We start from the raw sequence: 20,874 nt of genomic DNA, 5'->3' as shown, positions 1-20,874 counted from the left end.
CAGTTCTATATCTAAGCTGTGCTACATTCTGGAGCACAAACATCACTTGTGACGGCCAGCGAAGACAAATGTGCACGCATTCAACGAGGTAATTACTGCGTATGTCTTTACAGCATCTGGAGTGGATGCAGTTGGCGAGGTGGTCATGTGCGTGGACATTTTACCCCAACCTAACGGAGAGCACAAGATCAGTGTCAAAGGTGAGAGAATAAAATAAAATAAAAACCTGAGCAGACGGCAACATCGTCTCAATTTTCTTCTCACATTTTCTTTCTTTAACTCAACCTAGTGGTGGCTGCTAATGACCTACAGTGGAAGGCTCAGGGCTTCAGGCCCTTCGTGGAGGTCTACATCATCGGCCCTCACCTCAGCGACAAGAAAAGGAAATTTGCCACAAAGTCCAAGAACAACAGCTGGTCACCAAAGTTCATTGAGAGCTTCCAGTTGTGAGTATCAACCATTTCTGCTGGATTTGATTGTCTTCATTCTCGATTTTTTCCCACAGTTTCACATAAATTGTAGTGCAACCGAACAACATGCAACACAGCAGACTAAACATCAAACTATGATAGACGTATTGAAATACAATAAATACTATACAGTGAAGACAATAAGATGAAATCAACATGCATGTTTATGGTTCAAAAGTTGAATAGCCTTAGGCAATGTATTTCATAACTTCGTACCAGGTGATTGTAAACGGAAAGGTTCCTTGTATACTGGTTGACTAAAATGCATGGGAGGAGTTTGAAAGGCTATTGAATAATAGTACAAACCACTTAATAAGGCAAACAGTGAAGTAAAACTGTGACATAATTCTTTCTTGATTTAGCTCCTTGGGCACTGAGGTTGGTCCAGAGAGCTACGAGCTGCAGGTGTGCGTCAAGGACTACTGCTTTGCCAGAGAGGACCGCACTGTGGGCGTGGCCGTGGTGCAGGTGAAGGACATAGCCAGCAAGGGCAGCGTCACCTGCTGGATGCCGCTGGGCAGACGCGTCCACATGGACGAGACGGGCCTGACCGTGCTGCGCATCCTCTCTCAGCGCAACAACGACGACGTGGCGAAAGAGTTCGTCAAGCTCAAATCGGACCAGCGCTCAGCTGAGGAGGGCCGTAGTTGAGGAGGACACGCGTGTGCACACAAACACCAGAGACGCACCTCTAATAGCCACACCTACATAGATAAACACCTGTGTGCAATACACAAGCACACACATGAAGATGCTCTATTGTACATATACCTGCATACATTATGCAACATTCACATTATCAATGCAAACGGAAAGGAATATGTTTATACATATTCACGTTTAATTTTGAATATTTCCACAGCTCAACTCAAAGCTTTCAGTTTACGGTTCGCCTCACATTAATTAGCAAGCGCTTGTCAACCCTTCACTCAATCTTTCCACATTGCACCTTTTATACGCTGTACATTTAGGTGTGATATAATGCAACGCAGAACGACAACTAAACCATGTGAAAGGTTTGAGGACGACCACTTTGCACTTTTGCTTCTCTGTGTCTTCAGGAGAACTGTCCTCGCCTCGCTATGCTCTCCGTCCGTCCCTCTGTCTGCTTTCCTGCCCAACTGTGTGTCGTTCTTCCAGTACGTTGGTCTTTCTCTCCCCACCCCCACCCCCACCCCTCCTTGTCGTTTGCTCTGGGTAGTCCCCCCCCCCCCCCACCCAGTGTGATGTTGCGTGGGTTGGAGTTCAGGCACAGATCTATGGTCAGCTCCCTTTAGCCCAAAAAATTGGTGCAACGTCACTAGTCTGTCGGTAAATGTACTAACGTCCTGCATGTCGACCCCAGGAACACTGTGATTCACTTTGCTGTAACCATGGCAACCGTACCCCCTCCCACGTAAAAGTCGGGGGCCTTTTAATATTTTACCTGTGTGAGCATGGTGCATATATAACCCTGGTATAATACGGTTTTATAATTACGACCTATCACGGAGCCCGATGTGTGTTGATAAAGAAGAAGGTCGTGGTCACAATGTGCTTGTTTCTTTTTCTCTTCTTGCTTCACATCACAACAAATGAAGCAATACCCCAGTGGCTAACACATCCACTCCCCTAGAGCGCACATTAACTCCAAAAAGGGCTACAGGATTAGTGGTCTGGGATGTTTGTTTATGCACTAATACATACTGTCCATGCTACTTTTGGCAAAGTGACCCCAACGTGCCCCCTCGTGCCCCCTCCTGCTCCTCCTGCTCCCCCTCCTCCTGCTCCTCCTGCTCCCCATCCTCCTGCTCCTCCTGCTCCCCATCCTCCTGCTCCTCAGCCTCCTAAGGTTTTTCATGAGTGACACTATGGAGGAGCCCAAAGGACGTGCGATGTAGAAGGACACTTCCCTTCTGATCGCCTGCACACTAAACCATCTCTTTAAGGCAATAGTGGTTTGTTTTGTATGTTCACGGAACCTTGTGGTTTTTACGAAGAACAAACCCCCTGAGAACACTGTTGTGTCTTTGTTATTGTGTGCGTGCGCGTGTGGGCTGATTGTCACACCTGGAAAAATGGGATCTGAGATTGTGAGCAATATATTCTATTTACACACCTACATGTATGCGCTGTCAATATAAATACAGGAGCACCAACTGCAATATCCAGATCCAAGGAATGGGAAAGTTATTATGATTGTTTTTATTTTATTTTAGTTATGGACTCAAGCTTTTTCTCACATTTTGGATAACAAAGAAAGTGTTTTGTCCTTGAATTCCTATTTGCCTTTAGGACCAAATTTGCACGAAGCATAGCTTGTTTTCTTTTCTCAAATAAAGAAGCCATCGGAGTCACCGCCAGGCATTTATGTTGTTTTCAGTCTTGTGCGTTAATGAACCCCTTTACAAAAAGAGCAAACACTAACGGTCACAGTCCGGCTATGTGGAGCTTTTCCTGTCGCTGAGTCGAGCACCGACTGTCACTGCTGGCCTGTCACATGGTGTCTTTTCTGAATACTGTTGAATTCTACCAATAACAACACTTCTGAATGTTATTTATCCTCAGCAGAGCCTTCTTTTTACGAGAGGGACAGTTCAACCCAAAATCACGACTAGCTTGGGGACACCGACTCATGCCTTTTTAATATAGGCATCCAAATTTCACTTAAATAAAATGGATAATTTTGGGTGAACTAGCTCTTTTAAAAAGAGCTTTACACCACTTTTAACTCTTTTATGTGTTTTAATAAGTAATTCCAGGGTACAAGACAAAAGTTGACATGTCAGGTTGTCCCTGAAAAAGCAGCAACAACAACAACAAAACCACATTTCTAACCGATCATCCAGTTTCGGGCTCGTTGGTTGCCTGCTTCATGTATGTACGCACACACATACTACTGCACACTGACGACACGCAGAGCTACACACGCATCTACACATCGATCTCTGCTCAAGCACAAAAGGGCACATGTAAGATGACACATGCATGCATGCACGCCGACACAACTCCGTGGAGACCAATGACGCCCACCCTGTGAATAGAATCTACCTACAATTGCATGACGGGAAACTTTATCGGGCCAGCACGTGTCTCTTTGATGTAACTTTTTAATTTCCTTTTTATTTTTAATTTCCATAGCTATGTAATAAGTCATCAATGTTTTTTTTTTGTTTTTTTTATTCAAAAGGCTTGTGAATATGTCATCTGTAACCAATATGAATGTAGTGTCAACACAGAACTCGCATGAGAGAATTATTTTCTACAAAGGATGTTTCTAATTTGTTTCTTATGATTATTGATTGTTCTTCAATGAGGAGAAAAGGGGAACTGGAATGCAGCCTGATTGTGATCTGCTTCCTATTAAAGGGACATTTGTGTCATGATCTACACGTCTGTTATATTATTTACTCTGGTACCTAAGGGATCACACTACTGCACTTTGATTTGTGTGTGTGGCAATGCGTTTGTTCAATTATTAAATCAGAATACATACGTATGCCTTCAAAGCAATAAGTTATGAAAATGTGTACGTTTCAAAAGGTTTTTCGTCTGATGCTTTTTCCCTCGCAGATGAAGACAACGGGGTGCTCTATTGACACGAAGCTTCAGCACTTCATTTCACTGAGTCTGTTCTCAATGTGCCCTCTGACCTCTCTTTGGATGGGGAGGGGAATATCACTCCCACCAGTTTTCAGATTGGACCAGGTGTTTTAGCTCCTCGACAGTCAGCAGAGGTGTGGGGAAAAGCTGTTGCATTTAGACTAAAACACACTTGACTTCACACTGTTTATTTAAAATTCCTTCTGAAATGCTTAATCCTGCTGAAGATTAAAGAAACCACGCCTGGTGAACACCGATTGTGCTACACTGTGCCATTTTGATATAGACACATTTTTTCGTTTAAATTTGTATTTGTTTTAACATTGTGACATTATACATAAATACAAAAAAAAGAATATTCATAGACAGTAAATAATAACAATTAGGTTGTTGTTTTTGGTATTAAAATCCGATCTCTGTATTGGTAAGGCCTGGAGAAAAGGGGGACTTGTCCCCAATTGTATAGAACAGGTTCAAGGGAGTCAAATAATATGTATAAACTTGCTTCTTGTATCTCAGCCCACATTCGATATTATCTCCTGCAATACATCTTCTCTAATCTCATGACCAAGATCCTTTTGCCATATCAGTCTCAGACATTCACACATTGTAAAAGGTAATATCATGCAATGCTATTTAAAAAAAAGCAAATTATAGTACAAAAAGGTATTTGCTATGCCAAAAAAAATCTTATTATAGAATTTGTCATACAGGTAATGCCATAAAAACTGTTTTTGTTTCAGTTTATCTTTATATATTTTATAAAATTAATGAAACTGACCAATTTCCACTAGAAAGTCCAAATTAAATTCACAATATAAAACCAGTCAAGCAATAGAAAAATTGCTTGACAAAAAGGCACTTTTGCTCTATAAAGGAGTGTAAACAAACTAAAATGGTTAATTTACTGTTGACTGATGATTTGAGCCCTACTCCTAACACCATAATTTCCTTTCAAAGCTACACTTATATCTATTTAAGTGTTGGATTGTGGCCCATCCCAAAGTTCTATTTATAATCTAAAGAATGAACTGAAGTCTGGTCTGGGCTTCACAAACACACCATTAGTGCTTCTATCTGCTGCAGGTGTGTCCGCACTGCCACCGTGTGGCAACGACTGCAGCACATTTCCATTCCCAACACAAATAAAGAGACCGGACACAAGTTCTTATTTTACAGTAAAAAAATGAAACCAAAAACAAGACTTTATTAAAGAAGCATAAAAAATAAAACTCTTGATACATTTCTCATAACCGTCAAGTCAGCTCAAATTATACGATTATACAATTTTTCCGGCTCTTGGTTAAAAGGTCCATAAACTTTCAAATAAAATATATTTCAATTTTAAAATTTCTTCAATATTTTTTCTCATGTTGTTATAAATTGCCTATATGTAGTACACAGGAAATAAGGAAAATTAAAAAAAAGGAAAATAAAAATAAATTTGAAGTAATAAAAAGGGTCACATTATTGTCTGGGATATTTAGGTAAGCAAATAAATTGTAAAAAATAAAGTGTAAAAAGTTTTTGTTTTTTTATCTTAAAAATTATTAGCTAATGCCAGATGGCTTGAAGACATGCAGATGGTTAACTTACAAATAATGATACATGTTCTTTAGAAACTACACTTATCTTCATTTAAGTCATTTTGCTTTTGAAAACAAGATCCCAATGATTGTATTCATGGTATATATATATATATACACACACACACACACACACACACACACACACACACACACACGCACGCACACAGGTCAGGCCTGAAACCTAGTTTGTCAACGTTTTACATTTTGGTTCTGCATACAAAGAATTAAAGCCAAAAATAGGAGAGCGGCGGCTTGAGGGGTGTCACCCCTTACTGGCATGGCTCTCTTTGAATCCCCCCCCCCCCTCTAATCACAAAAAAGGTCAGAGGTCACTGGCTAGCATGACTCAGGAAACCCTGTTTTCAAACCTTTAGGAAGGAAATGGGGGAGGGGCGATTTTGGCAAAAAAAAAAAAAAAAAAAATCAGCAGTCAATCTGAAAAACTTTGTACCTTTTAAACAATTAAACTACTGTACATTAAACCATAACATTCTCTCATTGGCCAGAAGTATCCCAGTGCAACACAAGGATTTACATTAGACCCTCCTGGCAAATACAACACGTTTAATTCCTTTAACTCGTCGCCTTGAACAGTTTGAAAAGGGGCTTTAATATTGGCCTCAGACTCACAAGACAGTCTCGACGGATCTGTTCATTTTGACGCGTGCACAGCCCTGCATCTGTTCCGAGTGCGCACAAGTAATGCACCGTTTGACACCAGAGCTAAGGGGGGGGGGGGGGGGGGGGGGGGGGAATGATAACAGGGTTGTCAGGTCTACTGTGCACTGCAGGTTTAGTTTGAGGCCTCCCACTACTAACTGGGTTTGTTGATCGCAGCGTTTCAGTAGAGTTGCACCAAAGCACCATGGGATAGTCTTCACAAAGACTACCGCTTTAGCTCCTGGGCAGATCTTTCCTACACATGAATTAGTGCATGACTGCAACAGGACAGCGGCTTATTAGATTCCTCTGTGCAGCTGCTGCTGCCCTCGTCACCTAACTTCAGAAATGTCGGACAGAAAATAAGTCCAACATATCATACTGGCAGAAGTACCCTAAAGCACAGCAGAAACTGCTCATTCTCACTAACTATTTACTCAAGTAGGTATCCTTTGTTCCCTTGATATTAAAACCCTTCCTGATCTGAGACTACGTCCAGAGGAGGACACACTGGGACTGCAATGCCCTGCGCTCTATTGATAGGATTCGGATGTGATGACCGTGTAGGAACAGTTAGAAAAAGGAGGGGAAAAAAGAAAAACATTCTGCAGCTGCTGGGATTTGAACACAAAGTGTGTCTGGAAGCCCTGGATGACCTAGCTACTAGCTGCCATAAAGGATAAGTTCTACCTAGTGCGTGTGAGCCTGAACATGTGATTGTGTGTCTGTGCAGTCAGAGGAAGCCCTTGAGAATTAAATGTGTCGTTTAAATTCGGTCGTCATGGCTTGTCTCATTCAATGAGCTGATTCCATGCATGTTCAAAAAAGGGCCACAAACTAAAACCGTCGCCCCAACATTGCCCAAGTCATACGTACAGTATTAACACTATAGGAGGCGGTTACTGCAAACGCACACTGAATTCTTTAAAAACCATTAACACAAAACAGAATGCAACTGCCTCACCTGGAGTTACTCAGTAATGCTTTGAAAACATTGGACAAATCTCAAACAATTAACCATATAGTGCACCGCGTTTGGCCAGGAGTACAGCGCTGTATGGGTACGAGTGTCATCCGAGAGAGTGCCATACAGCTTGGCTGTGAGAGTGGGGTGGAAGACCAAAACAAAAACAGTAAGAGCCGTTTCTTATCTCTTTTTAGAGGGGCCGGGAGTTACAGTGCATGAAAAGAAATTGTTCTATCGAGCCCCTTGTTATTGTTTCATGTGGGGAGGAGAGGGCGCCCTTCCATAACCGTATTGGACAAAACATTCACGTGTGATATCAGAGAAGCCCCATCTTATCCTAGAGTTCAAAATATGTATGAGAGTCAAAAAAGTTTTTTAAAAAAATGCTAAATGAGCCGATTCGAGTGTAACAGACAGGATGTGAAAGCCAAATGTCCTGTTGTGGATGAAACAGAGCGATGTTCTCCTGTAAGACTGTGAGAGTGACAGAGAGGGGCAGCAGGACAGAAATCAGATCTTCTCCTGGCGAGCACTACGTAATGGTGCTGATGGGAAAACCGCACGAGTGGGCATTATTCAAATACACGCAAGAAAGTGAGAGAGATGTGGGATTGTGGGAAGGAATCATCAGGCAGCCCAAACATACAGAGAACTGACCTCAGAAACATTCCTATAGTATTACTAATGGTACGTTTCTCTGTAAAAGGATAATTCATGTGAATTAATGCAGCGGCCACATTTGAAATGCGGGGCATCCAAATTCATCCAACACGCTAATGAATTTGATCAATTTAAGAGAAGTCTATTAATAGCCTTCATTTGGCATTACTGGTGGCTTTTGTGTGGCAAAGAGAAACAGGAAGTCATCCGTAAGAGGTCCCCTGGTGTATTGTTCCGATAGGTGCCAGACTACATGTGGACCTTTAAAAAAGTTCCAAGCTTGCAGAAAAATAGCAACTATGCCGCTTAAGCAACAGCATGAGTGGGCAAGAGGAGAAAGCAAGGGGCTTAGTTGGAACGGTTTGCGTCCTGTCAAGAACATTAAAACAAGGAGTAAAAAAGTGCAGGCATCATTGACAGCTTCATTGAAAAATATCTGTTAAGTACAAAAGTGTCAAAAGGAAAGGCTGTGAGAAAAAGCAGGTAGAGATCTGAAGAAGCCAGAATGAAGAAAAGTTGAGACAGACCGGCAGCCAGCAGTGCAGCAGGCTGCTTCAGGTCAAAATGAAGGCCTGAAGAGAGATAAGACACTAGTTTCCATCCAAAAGTTCACCACTGAGAGACTGAACCCCAACTGTCTGAAGATCCAGTTTCAATTAGCTTCGCTCTGAAAATAAGTCATTGTAATTATTATTGTTATTATTAATCTTGACCAAAAAAAACCCATCCGTATCGTATCATCATCTCCATTATGCATTTATTATGGTCCATCATGTGTGTGTGAAAGTTATTAGTGTGAATCCTTCCATTGCCTCCGCCACAGCTGATGCCCCACTTTAGTCTTCTTCCTGCCCCCTTATATTTGATCTCCCATCCCACTCCCAGGCCAGGGCATTAGGAGAAGATGCGGATGCACTGTGTAGTGGGGGTGTGGCAGACGGGGCACTCTGGGTCAGCTGACTGGCAGATTTGGCCAGCGCACTCCATGCAGAACAGGTTGTGGCCACAAGGCACCAGGGCTGCTGTCACCTCGCTCTCAAAACACACAAAGCAGTCCCTGTTGATCCCGGGGCTGACTCCGACAAGACCCGGGACCCCGGGGCCAAAGCTTCCTTTCAGCCGGCTCAGCATCACAGAACTGAGGCCCACGCCGCTGCTACCGCCCTCGGAGTCAGTGGGTGAGCCCCCAGGCAGGGAGGAGGCTGAGCAAGAGGAGTACCCGGTCGAAGATCCACCGGAGCTGGAGCTAGACGCTCCAGAGAAGGAGCCACCTCCTGCACTGCCAGACTGTAACCAGGAGAGAGTGCTGAGGGGGTCGCTCTGTGCGCGGCGGGCTAAAGGATGATCCAGGGGGCCCACGCCCGTGTCCTGAGGCAGAGTTGGAGACAATCGTGGAGTGATGGCGCCGCCACTGAGGCCGCTGCTGTTGCGACGCAGAGAATGCTGCTGGGAGGAGCCAGACGTCTTATTGCCTGGTCCACCATTGACGAAAGGTGCCCAGATGTTAGCGGCACTGAACTCAAAGCCCAGTTCATCTGAGGAGGGCAGTCCTGGGGTGGAGTCGCCCCCGAAAGTGAATCCCCCTCCAGCACTGCTGGAGCCTGTGCTAAAAGGGCTAGTGGGGCTGCCTCCCTCGTTGGCCTTGCGATTGCTGCTAAAGTTGTCTGAGCTCATTGCACCGTTGTGAGTGTGATAGGTTACCGAGGACGACATCTTCCGGTTAGATGAGTGATGCATGGACATGGGAATAGGAGGAGGAGGAGGTGGGGAGGCTGGAGGAGGAGGGGGGGCAGAATGGTGGCCAGTAGCCCTAGACCACAGAGACGACCCTAGGCCTCCGCTCAGGGCACCCAGGCCTTCTAGACTGACATCGGTGCCGTTCGAGTGAAAGTCATTGTCTCCCTGCAGGTCTACAAAGGTTCCAGTTCTCAGGGTGATATGGGTCTCGATCTCCTCTCTCGCTCGGTCTACGTTCTCTGGCATGCCGGTCACCTCGAACACTGGGTCTTTCTCTCTACTCGGTGTCACGATGTAGGTGTGGGTCTGCTGCTGGATGCGCTTAATTGTTGCTCCTTTTGGTCCAACAACTAAACCAACTACTCTGTATGGAACCCTCACCTGGATGAGTGACAAAAGAAATGCTTTAATGCAACTACAGGAAGGAGAATTGCGGTGTACTTTTTAAAAATATGTTATATATCTAACATCCAGTTAAACGTTGGTTTCTGTACCTGTATAGTGGTCTGTCCAGGTAAGTGTGGTGGTCCAGGAAGAGAGCCACCCCCACCGCTGCTGGTGCCTCCTGCCGCTGCTGCTGTTGATGATGCTGCTGCTGCTGCTCCTCCTCCTCCTCCTCCAGGCCCTCCAGCTTTGCAGCGGGACGCCCGAATCATAGAGAAATGCTCAGCTGCGGAGACAATTTCACGCTTGGCCATCTCCACATCCTCCCTGCGTCCCGTCACAATGAAAACTGGCTCCTCACCTCGGACTGGAGTCTTTATGTAGGTATTTGTTTTCGCACGCAAGGCCTTAATCTTACAACCTGGAAGATGCATAAACACAAACACAGTACATGTATTCAAAACATTGTTGCTGGCGTTTGTAGTATTTATATAAATGAGGTAGACCGTTATATCAGCCTGTATTATTTTAAACTAAAGTATGTGTACCTAATTAACTGGCAACTGTGTTATAGGCCACACAAAACATGTAAGTCAATTTAAAACGGTTACATACGTTTTCAATTCAGAATTTAACACACCTGTTTGCATTAACATGTTAACAGAAATAACACAAGTCGCAACAAAAGCAGTCGACACTATCCAGGAGGAGTCTGTCAAAACAAGTCAATAGCTGCTGCACCGCTCGAGCCCTGTTTCTTTAAATATGGACGCTTCATTCCCATCGACCAATGAGGCTCGCGGAGTGTGATGTCATTCTGGGAAGCAGAAAGCATGGCTTTTTCAAACAAAGAGAACAATGCCGTAACGCTACCGCGGCTGCGGCGGACGACCCAAACCCACAACATTGGTCTATTTAAAGTGGAGACCATAAGCTGATAATAAACTACCGATACAAATAAAAAATGACATGTAAACAAGCGGTCCTCGAGCAGCAGCATCGGCAGACGGAGCTGGGTGCAGGGCGTAACACCGCCCAGTCCCGTGTTTGTGCGTCTGCTGCCCCCGTTTCAGCTTAAAATCGGCTCAGCAGAAACAATAATAAAACACCACAAACGTATACATTAGATATAAATGTGAGTTCAGTGTCCACATTTGCCTCTTAAGATCTGCCATACATAAAATGGGCATATTTTCTTTGTTTGGTGCAGGCTGCTAGGCATGTCCAGACTCCCGACAATCTGCCGCTTTGTCTGACCCTCTCCCACCCCTCCCCCTCTCTCCTGCTCATCAACCGCACTCTCTCACCGACTCCACGTTGAGGCATTGTCTCAATATGGTTACAAATGGAATGTGAATATCGCAGGTGAAGCTTTTTGCTGGAGTTCCCGCAGTATGCTGCCATTTAAGCCAGCAACAGTGGATGCATACCGAGCAGAGCACCAGGTTGTAAAAGTTCAGAGACCCTCATCTCACCAGACTGCAACCTAAACAAAGGACACCCGGGCTGCACGCTGCCTCCACAAGCTGCCCATAAACATAAACATCAAATAATCCTCCCTAACTAAACACACACACACGCTCTCTCGCGGTCTTACCTTGTCTGCCCACTATCTCCGCCACATGTTCAGAGCTGGGGACAGGCACACATTCAGTCATGTTGACACTTCTCTTCCTGCTGCAGAGGACGGAGCTTTGTTCTCCGTGGAGCATCGCGTGCGAGCCGGCCATGTGGTACCCGCCCGAGCCGTAGTACTCCGGAGATGGAGAACAAGACGTCGGCGAGTCCTGGGATCCGTTGGGATGCTCCAGCATCTGCAGGTCCATGTAGCCGCTTCCGCCCACGCCGTTGCAGCCCTCGGAACCCTGGGTCCCGTCCAGGGTGTCGACAAGCAAGCCGCCCCCACAGTCTACCTTATCCAGGGACATGAGTGACAGTTGGTCCAGGGCGAAGCGGAGCGCCTCTTGGTGGTCCTCTTCCCGGATCTCCTGGTCTGTCTCTCGGGACAGACCGACCCCGTTGTGCTGGCTGCTGATCCCCACGTCGTGGTCCATAATCTCGGGGTGGAATAAAGGACTAGGCATAGTCTCTCCGTGGATCTCACATCAGATCGCGAGTGCCTGATGAGAGTGAGCTGACCCGCTTCTGAAATTTTAAACAAATACACAAAAGTCAAGTGTTTGTTTACTAATAGAACCTCCACTCGGAGCAGAGCTGATCCCCGTGCAGCCACCTGTCCCCACGAGCAGCAGCGGTCTGGTTTGGGCGCCTCGCTTTGTCTGCTGTTGCTTCTCGTCTGACAACTGAAACCATCCAGGAGGCAGAAAGGAGCCTCTCCGGTTAAAACACCCGTGAACAAAGTATTCTCCTGCGCACACACGAATAACCCGCGTGGAACTAACTTCAGACCCCCGCACGTGTTCCGGTGGTATTAAAACATAAAAGGAGTGCTATATATATTCTGTTGTTAGCTTCAGCTAACAGCTAACAGGCTCCACACAGTCACGTTGTCGACCCCTTTGTTTGGGAGCACAGCTAGCCGCTTAGCTCCGCTCTGACAGTCTCGTGCTCGCTCTCAAAGCCAGCCGCGTGGCTTTTTTAGAATTAAACAAATGCGGAAACCACACGAACTTACTTTATCTCGCCTTTGTCGACGAGGTCCTGCCTTCGGTCGACGCCAAGTTCTCAAGAGGAAGATGAGGAGCAGCCGGGAGACCAGGAGCTAGCTGGTTAGCTGGCTAGCTCTCCAAACGGGGGGCGTTGGAGAAAAACGTTCAAACCCGAAAAGAGACCGCTGTTGTTTTTTTTCTCTTTCTGCGGGAGTCAACGCGTATTCCTGGGTGTGTCACTGGGTCATCATTCTGCGCAACGTCGGGAGGACGGCAGCTGAAATCCAAGGTTAGCGGGTACCTTTGAGTTAAAACACACACAGTGGCTCTCGGCTCTCTGCTGCTGCCTGACCCCGGTCGGTCCGCCGCCTTTGTCTCGCCAGGCGCACACGCCGCTCCGTCTCCCGCACACGGCACTGACGTCACCCGCGACACAACACAATAGGTTCAAAGGCCACATGCAGCAAGGGGGAGAGCATCCACGGCGAGTCACCTCTGCTGGCACTATTGTGTCTGTCAGTCTGCAGGGCACTATTTCATCTCCCTCTCTCTCTTCATGCACGTTGTGCAGCTCGACAGTTAACGCATTGATACACGCTTCTTTTTTGTGTGAAATGTGGTCATGTTTGGGTGTGTTCATCATGGCTACCAATGAAGAGTTTTGGGCGGTTCGTTGAATGGTGCTCATGCAGTGTGTCGGCTGTTACTTGTGCTTTCTAGGTAGTAAGAAAAATAATAAACAATCCTTGGCAATATGTTCATTTCAAAGCATACACGTTAAATTATTTAAGGAGCCACCTTTTCTTGCACGATGAGCTGAAAGGAATAAAAATTATAGGTTTTTTTTTTTCAAATGTTAACAAAAAATACATTTAAATACCAACAGTGACGACATAAAGGTCATTGAAACTATTCATACAGACTGTAAAGATAGTCCCTCCTATTATTATTATTATTATTTGTATCAAGCTCTGTTCCCCCAGGCAGTGTCTCCTTGCTTATAAGATACAAGGGAGTTTATTAGGTATCACATCTATGAGAATAGATGTTATGTGTTAATAGTTATGTGCTCAATTTTACTCATGTACTCTTAGCAATGCAGTTTCAGTTTTCAGTTTCAGAAGAAAAGCCGTTCCAGGGATAGGTCACACATTAGCCACGGCAAGAAAATCCTATACGCAGCACATCTGTATTATGCATTTGTAACCTGTTACAATGATTACTGCATTGTCCCTGACAAATATACTTATATTGAATAGTACTAAAAAAGATTGAGGCGTTGGAAGATACCAACTTATGAGCTTTGGCTCAACAGACAGCGGCTTTTGGAAAGGAGGAATCATTACAGGGACTAAAGTCAACATACATGTGGACATTTGAATATTGTATTAAGATAAGCTTGAACAATGTGAACGCCTCCTTTTAAAGAAGATGGACCTTTAATCACAAAATGTAAAAACATGTCCACCTACTACAACCTAGATTTGAGAATTATAATGCCAAAGAAAAAACTAAACACTAGCCATGAAAGAGCTGCATTTATTTCACAGTGGTAGAGAGACAGATAACGATTCTTGTAATGAGGTACAGTACATCATGTTACAAGGTACATCAGTGTTTTATTGTTTTTTTGTATTTTCTGAAGGTACACACTTTTTCTGTTACATATTAAACTCAAATGTAGCTGGCGAAACACAAATACCATGACTTAAACTTCCAAACCATGTAAACTTAAGTTATTGAGAGAAATAACACTGCTTTAAACTGTAAAAATTTGAAATCAAACAAACTAAATTTGATTATTCACAGCCACAACAGTGCTGTGTGCATGTAAACATACTGCAACCTTTCTATGCTTCCAAACAAACACAATACCTGCAGTGCCAGAGTAAAATATAAAAGAGCAACATGTCAAAAAAGAAACACTCAAGACGCCAACATGAAATGATACATTCAACACAAGCGCGCGTGCACACACAGACACATACATACAGACACACAAACACAGACACACACCAGGTTTGTGTTTTTTTCAACTTTACTTTGAGCTTGAACAGCTGTTTATTAACTGTAACACTGCCTTGTGTAGAGAATCATCCACAACTGCCGTAAACTGCTTAAAAGTAAAACTACTTACAGGAACAGTAATTTCGTTTGACTCAATATCGTATCAATGATGAAAAGGTGATGTCATTGTGACATGAAAACGCTAAACAAGTATGGAAAGTCTAAAGAAAGTTGCCTTACATTAGTAGAGGTAAAAGTGAACTGGAAATCCAAAGCACCCTTCCAGAATTACACTTGAATGTAAAAAATAATAATAATAATAATAATAATAATAATAATAATATGAAAGAAAACAGTCTCTTTTTTTTTTTAAGGTAAACAAAATCTGCAGAATGTCTGCATTTAGGGTCTATTTCAGTTCAAAGTGTATAAAAATCTTCATGGAGCCAATTATTTGAAAATGAAAGGAGTTTACCAGCAAACTTCATGTCAAACAAGCCTGTGTCACATGTACTGAAGTTCGTAACAATGCAAGACCATCAAACAGAGGTAATGGATGGACCAACGGAAAAGGACTGGAACCTGTTCTGCAGTTTTGTGCACCGTGGCTATAATTCCTCCTTGTCCACCTGCTCAACCTTCTCCTCCACTTTGTTGGCTGCGGCCGCGGCTGCTGCGTCTGCAGTGGCGTCCTCTATATGAGCCAACATATCAGCTGTGAGGGCTTCCTCGAGCCGCCTCCTCACATTCTGCACCAGGTCCTCTTGCTTCCTAAGAGACACAGACAAGGATCAGGGATCATCTTACAATTAATAGTTTAGTTAATAGGGAAAACTGTACATCCCAGTTCCTCAAAGTCCAAGATGATGTCTTTAAATGTATCATTTGGTTAGTCCAAACCCCCCAAATGTTTAATGTGATACAAAAAAGCAGGGATTCTCCATATCTGAGAACCTGAAATGTTCTGCCATTATTGCTTGAAACATTGGTTGCACTTTCAGGGCAAAGATTTGATGAACAGGATTTAGTTTCCAAAAGTAGAGAAACATGTATATCAATTTAATATGTTCAGTCCTTGTCCTCTGATGGCCACCAAAGCCACTTAAACCTGCATACTTTGTGCATGACTGAGGGACTGCTTGCTCTCTGCACCTCGTCTCTGTGCCCACTGAGCTTCACAGGAGCTTCTTTGCATAAACACAAGACAACATCAGTGCAGTAGTGTCACCCATTTAGTCAGAACATATACAGGATAGAGAGTTAGTTAACGATACCGCTGCAAGATTCCCTTCACCAGTGCGTTAATGCGGTCCTAAAATAGATTTTCATCAATGCACAAAAAACAAGGCAGAGTAGGTTACACTCAACATCCAACTGCTGAGCACAATGTATTGTGTATGTGAATTTTGTGTAATTTATCATGTAGTAGCAGGCATCTAGGTGACACATCCTAATAGGAGAGACTATTAATAGTTGTAAAAGCATCATAAAATAACTGTTGAAGCTCTACATGTTAAGAGAAATAAGGGGAGCCTTGAATGTAGAGACCTTCCTCCTCAGTCGATACGAAAGAACCACATGGTAATGCTCTTTACTCGTGTGTGAAATAAATAAATTAGTTCTCAATGAATTTTTGTGCAACATGAACATAATTGCAGAGAACTAAATAATAAATATATCCAGCTGTATGTGTTTACATGCATGCACACAAAAATAGAGATTAGGACAAGAGTTTGATTGAACTACTCTGGGGTTTTCCCTTTGCAGAATTCTTATCAATTTAGTGTTTTGTTCGTATGTTTATTAACTTAGACGCTGCAATTGTGTATAACGATTACTCAATATGCGATTTTATCCCGATAAGATTCCATTGAAAGACGATAAAGTATCATTGAATTAATCGCCCAGCCCTACTTTATAAGTAGAGCCATTTAAGTTGACTCTAGCTCATTTGCTGCTTTCCTCACATGGAAACTTCCTTCAGTATGTAACAGCAATAACACTATTTTCACTACTTCAGTAACTCAACATGATAACCCACAACTAACAATAGGCAAAACATGTTTACCTTGTTATAACATTTGACAGCTCAAACAGACAATTTAAAACTTGCGACCCACCGTGGATCTATTGTCATTTTCCAATGAATTCATGATGTTGATCAACTCTAAATTAGAAAAATGAATGTGGAAATGAATCAATTCTAAGGTGTATTGCAATGTGGACATGGACGATTCTGCAGCGATGCAGAGAAAGAAGATAATCAGGAGTTAGGATTAACTTTAATAATAATCTATTTAATTTATATAGCGCTTTTTTAAAAAGGTACTTAAAGACACTTTACATGTTACATTCATGCACCGTAGACACCGCTACAGGGAGAAATTCAGGGTTAAGTGTCTTGCTCAAGGACACAACGACTAGGGCGGGGATTGAAACGCCTATCTCCTGATATAAAGACGGACCTGCTAACCACTGACCCACAGTAGCGCAGCTTAAATGCGTGTTGCAGTCATTCACTGTTGCGTTGACAGGTAAATGAATTGTGAGGCCTGTGAAGATTCACATTTCTACTCTACGCTGTGCTGCTAGTGTGAACCTATTACCTGATGTCATCATCAGTCACTACAAAGGCTTTGCAGAGAGGCTGAGATGTGTTGAGCCAGACGCCAGGATTTTTCTCCACAGCAGCAGTGAGTTGTCCAGTGACAGGTGAGGGGCTGGTGTGCAGAGCACTGGCGATGGCAGAAAGAAGTGTTTTATCTGAACATGCAGGCCCAACACCTAGAAAGAGGACAACAGTAAGCACAAGTCAAGCAAAAGTGAATTGCTTTGAATCATACAATGTTGTTATGTTGTTTTGGTTGCTCTCACCCTGCAAGCCTTTAGGAAGATCCATAGTTTTCACCAGCTCCTCTGCGATATCAAATGCATTTAAGCCACCCAACTTCCTCTCCCAGAACAACTGAAAAATAACAAAAATATTAAAATATTCAGTTTAGAGCAAACTGAATATGTGAATTGCTTTATAATGTATAAGGGTATTGAAACAAGTTGAATCAACCCTTAAGCGCCTTCGAAATAACAACAAAGCCAGAAAGACACAGAACACTAGGTGTCATAGTGGTCAGACAGCTATGCAAAACATTACAGCTACTTACAGGAACAGCGATAAAATTCGCCTTTCTACAGTATTAATGGTTTAAAGAAATGTGCATGTTTTCTGCTCTTTGACTTACTTGTTTCGGTTGGTCCACAGCCTTCTGTGGGTCTGTCTTCACCTTGTTGTTGGGATGATTTGTAACCTTGGTCACTGGTTGTTTGAAGATGGATGCTGTCTGTCGAACTGGTAGTGTTGTGTTTAAATCAGGCTTGGTCTTTAAGAGAGATAATATGACAACTTTTTAGAATGACATTTGTTACACAGAAGTTACTGTACAAACCTACATAGTTGTATGACTGAGTTATTGTTAGTTTGTCAGTACCGAACAGCTGTTGCATCCCTTCATGAATTCCTTGGAGTGTGAAGAGACGACGTAGCAATTACAATGAACTGGGATTATGAACAAAAATATGTCCTTCAGCTGAACAGCAGAAATAAAAAGGCAGTGATGATGTCACCGTTTCACAAAAGCACTGAATATCCTGTGTATTACAGTCATCAGTCATACAACACTGTCTGTGGGAGAGGTTTAATGTTAAGAGAGGTAACAACACGGTGTAGGGTAACTGAACAAGCACCAGGTTTCCATTGCTAAGATTTAAGAATCTAGATGTGTCCAAAATCATTTGCTACCTAGTAAACTATACATAGTGTCAAAATGTACACAAAATATCTATATACTCGTGTCAGAAATCTAGATTATTAGCTCACTAGGGTAAACCATTTAATGTTCATCATGTAGACCATAGTAACTGTTGCCTGGGCCATTTATCGGTTGCAACTCTATAGCAGTGTGGCAAAGAAAAAGCAACTGTTAAGTCTCAAGACATAACAACTAGTGTTTTTAAAAAAAGGTGTTTGGATTAATATGAAGTAAAAGGAAAGACATGCAATGAGACTTAAACTGAGCTATTTGACCGTACTATTTATACTTAACCATGTTTTGAGTTGAAAGACACACTTTGGATGTGTCCTGGAGACCCTAAGTCAATCCAAAATGTGTGTGGCAGGGCCACATGTAACTTCTGCAGTATCAAAAAATACAAAGCTGACATAAACCTATGGCTGTACTTATTGCCAACTCAGCCTCGACCAATTACGGCAGTTACCTTTAACATTGAGATATTGCTCTGGTGGTTATTAAGAGAAAGTTTATGTAAAACCACATCAATTAAATTATGTAAAAACAATAACATGAACACCTCCAGTGGGGAATATCTTTTATGGGTATATACACAAATTTAATGGTCCAGAGATCCCTTCAAGTAGCACTGCACAGTCCTTTACGCCTCATAAATACCCAAACCAAACACATTCTCACCCTGATTTGATGGTTGATTTCATATAGATTCTTGTGCCTGCTGCGCTGCACTTTGCTCAGGAGCGACCATCCAGCCCGGGAGTGGCTGGCATTCACATCTGTGTGAAGGTTGCTGCCCAGACTGCGGACTATCTGGGGCTTGTTGAGGATGCGCTTAATAGGTACACTGGAGAGAGAAAAAAGAAAACTGGTCATCACAAGGTTGACCTCTTCAATAACTGAGGCATTGAAGCACTTATGGCACGCAAACATGGCATCTCAGTTATTCTAAGTGGTTGGAGTGGACTATAGTTTCGTGGGGGAGACAACTTTAAAAAAAAAAAAATCAAACGTTGTAGGTCGTCCCGCCGTAACAGGTGTAATAACAAGGAGTCGGGAAAGATCAGGAACACACATCTGCACACGCCCACAGGTGGTGATGTAACTAATCAGTCGGTTACCCTCCTGTGTGGGTGATCTCTGGGTGGTCGTCGGTGACTCGTTAACTGTAATACAACAGGCTGCCTTCCAAGCGCACCACTGACGTCACTAACGTTACTCACATTAGGGATTTGCAAACGATTAAGTGAACTACACACGAGGCAGCATCTCCTTCATCACCCTACTAGTTTTAACACGATCACCGAGCTGCAGCCGGTGTTTTGTATCGTGCACTCGGCCCCGGCGGGGACGAGCCGCGGCCCGACGCACCGCAAGTCATGCGTGTGTAAACAATGAAACTTAGCTAGCTAATCAAGCTAGCAGCGGTGGCAGCGTCAACGTACCAGCGGCCGCTTTCTCAATTACTATTGTTCAAAGTTGCAAGTTTACAAACTTAATTAAGTCAAAACGGTCTGAGGCCCACGTTTGGTCAACGTAACAAAAGTGTAAATAACACAGACTTGACAATTAGCTTAGTGTTGTTCTCTACTGCATAACGCATGTATGCATGCGTGCATTTCCTGCTGTGAAACTTTCATCTTAAGTCCTTCGACTGAGCGGTTTAAAGTCTCACCCTTTTCTTTCCATGGTCTCGGTTGTCTCGATTCGCTTGCCTGTGATTCTGGCTTATAAAAGATAAGAAGCCAGCTAGCTGCCTATTGTTGCAGTCATAATTTTTCACCGAGTCTGGTTTGTTATCGATCCACTGACTGTCTCCCTTCAGGACCTTCACAACTGCAGATCACTCCGCCAGAGGGCCTTGTAACACAATGAGCGGAAGACATCCGCGACACTCCTGTAAAATAGTCCGAACATTACGCGCTATGTCTCAAATGATGTGTTAGCTGTCAGAGGTGGAGAGTAACTCATCTTTTATCAAGTGACACACTTTTTACAACTTTGAGGTTCTTTTTTACTCCACTATATTTAAGATACATAAGTATACCTCCTAACTCACAACTCTGCAAACTGAGTAGTTGCGTGACAATACTGTAAATACGTCTATAAATTAAACTGAGTAAAGTAGTTTGACACAACACAACCTGTACCTGACTACATTTAAATGCTGCTTAAAGTTATACTTATAAAAAATCCTTCTGTACAAGTAATTTTACTTATATTTAGAAAATGTTGCTGCTATGTCCTTTTGTGTAATTTTATTCCAGGACCAATACCAGTAATGGGCTGACTTTACATTATTGCATTATATTTACTCTGAAACCTGTAGTTACACTTGGACAAAAGTATCACTCTTATACAGAAAGAGTAGCCCCACCATCTAAAATCAGCAACAATCCTGTCAGA

At 43.2% G+C, this 20,874-nt stretch overlaps 3 protein-coding genes across 3 annotated transcripts in view; 1 reads left to right on the top strand and 2 right to left on the bottom strand.

The window, feature by feature from the left end:
• The window catches only part of LOC117747003 (protein unc-13 homolog A-like), a 30,801-nt gene extending 26,962 nt beyond the window's left edge, over nt 1-3,839 (top strand). Inside the window, exons 40-42 of the mRNA XM_034556385.1 lie at nt 114-200; nt 290-446; nt 833-3,839. Coding sequence (XP_034412276.1) covers nt 114-200; nt 290-446; nt 833-1,121 — 533 coding nt within the window. The 3' untranslated portion in view covers nt 1,122-3,839. The remainder of the gene's footprint in view (nt 1-113; nt 201-289; nt 447-832) is intronic.
• Nucleotides 3,840-5,220: 1,381 nt separating this feature from the next.
• On the bottom strand, nt 5,221-13,248 carry LOC117746461 (RNA-binding protein MEX3B-like). The gene is made up of 4 exons (XM_034555599.1): nt 12,685-13,248; nt 11,647-12,194; nt 10,160-10,470; nt 5,221-10,046 (listed from the first exon to the last, which is right to left on the bottom strand). Exons 2-4 carry the CDS (start codon nt 12,131-12,133, stop codon nt 8,823-8,825), a joined length of 2,022 nt encoding a protein of 673 aa, XP_034411490.1. The 5' UTR covers nt 12,134-12,194; nt 12,685-13,248; the 3' UTR covers nt 5,221-8,822.
• A 1,009-nt stretch (nt 13,249-14,257) lies between these two features.
• On the bottom strand, nt 14,258-20,316 carry mbd3a (methyl-CpG binding domain protein 3a). The gene is made up of 6 exons (XM_034556180.1): nt 20,144-20,316; nt 19,150-19,315; nt 17,905-18,042; nt 17,540-17,630; nt 17,272-17,449; nt 14,258-15,436 (listed from the first exon to the last, which is right to left on the bottom strand). The coding sequence occupies exons 1-6, from the start codon at nt 20,155-20,157 to the stop codon at nt 15,274-15,276; spliced, it is 750 nt and encodes a 249-aa protein (XP_034412071.1). The 5' UTR covers nt 20,158-20,316; the 3' UTR covers nt 14,258-15,273.
• Nucleotides 20,317-20,874: the final 558 nt, after the last annotated feature.

The sequence above is a fragment of the Cyclopterus lumpus genome, chromosome 17 (assembly GCF_009769545.1).
Source record: "Cyclopterus lumpus isolate fCycLum1 chromosome 17, fCycLum1.pri, whole genome shotgun sequence".
Classification (NCBI taxonomy): Eukaryota; Metazoa; Chordata; class Actinopteri; order Perciformes; family Cyclopteridae; genus Cyclopterus; species Cyclopterus lumpus.
Note: the sequence above shows the minus strand (reverse complement) of the source record. Positions and strands in the feature narration are given on the sequence as shown.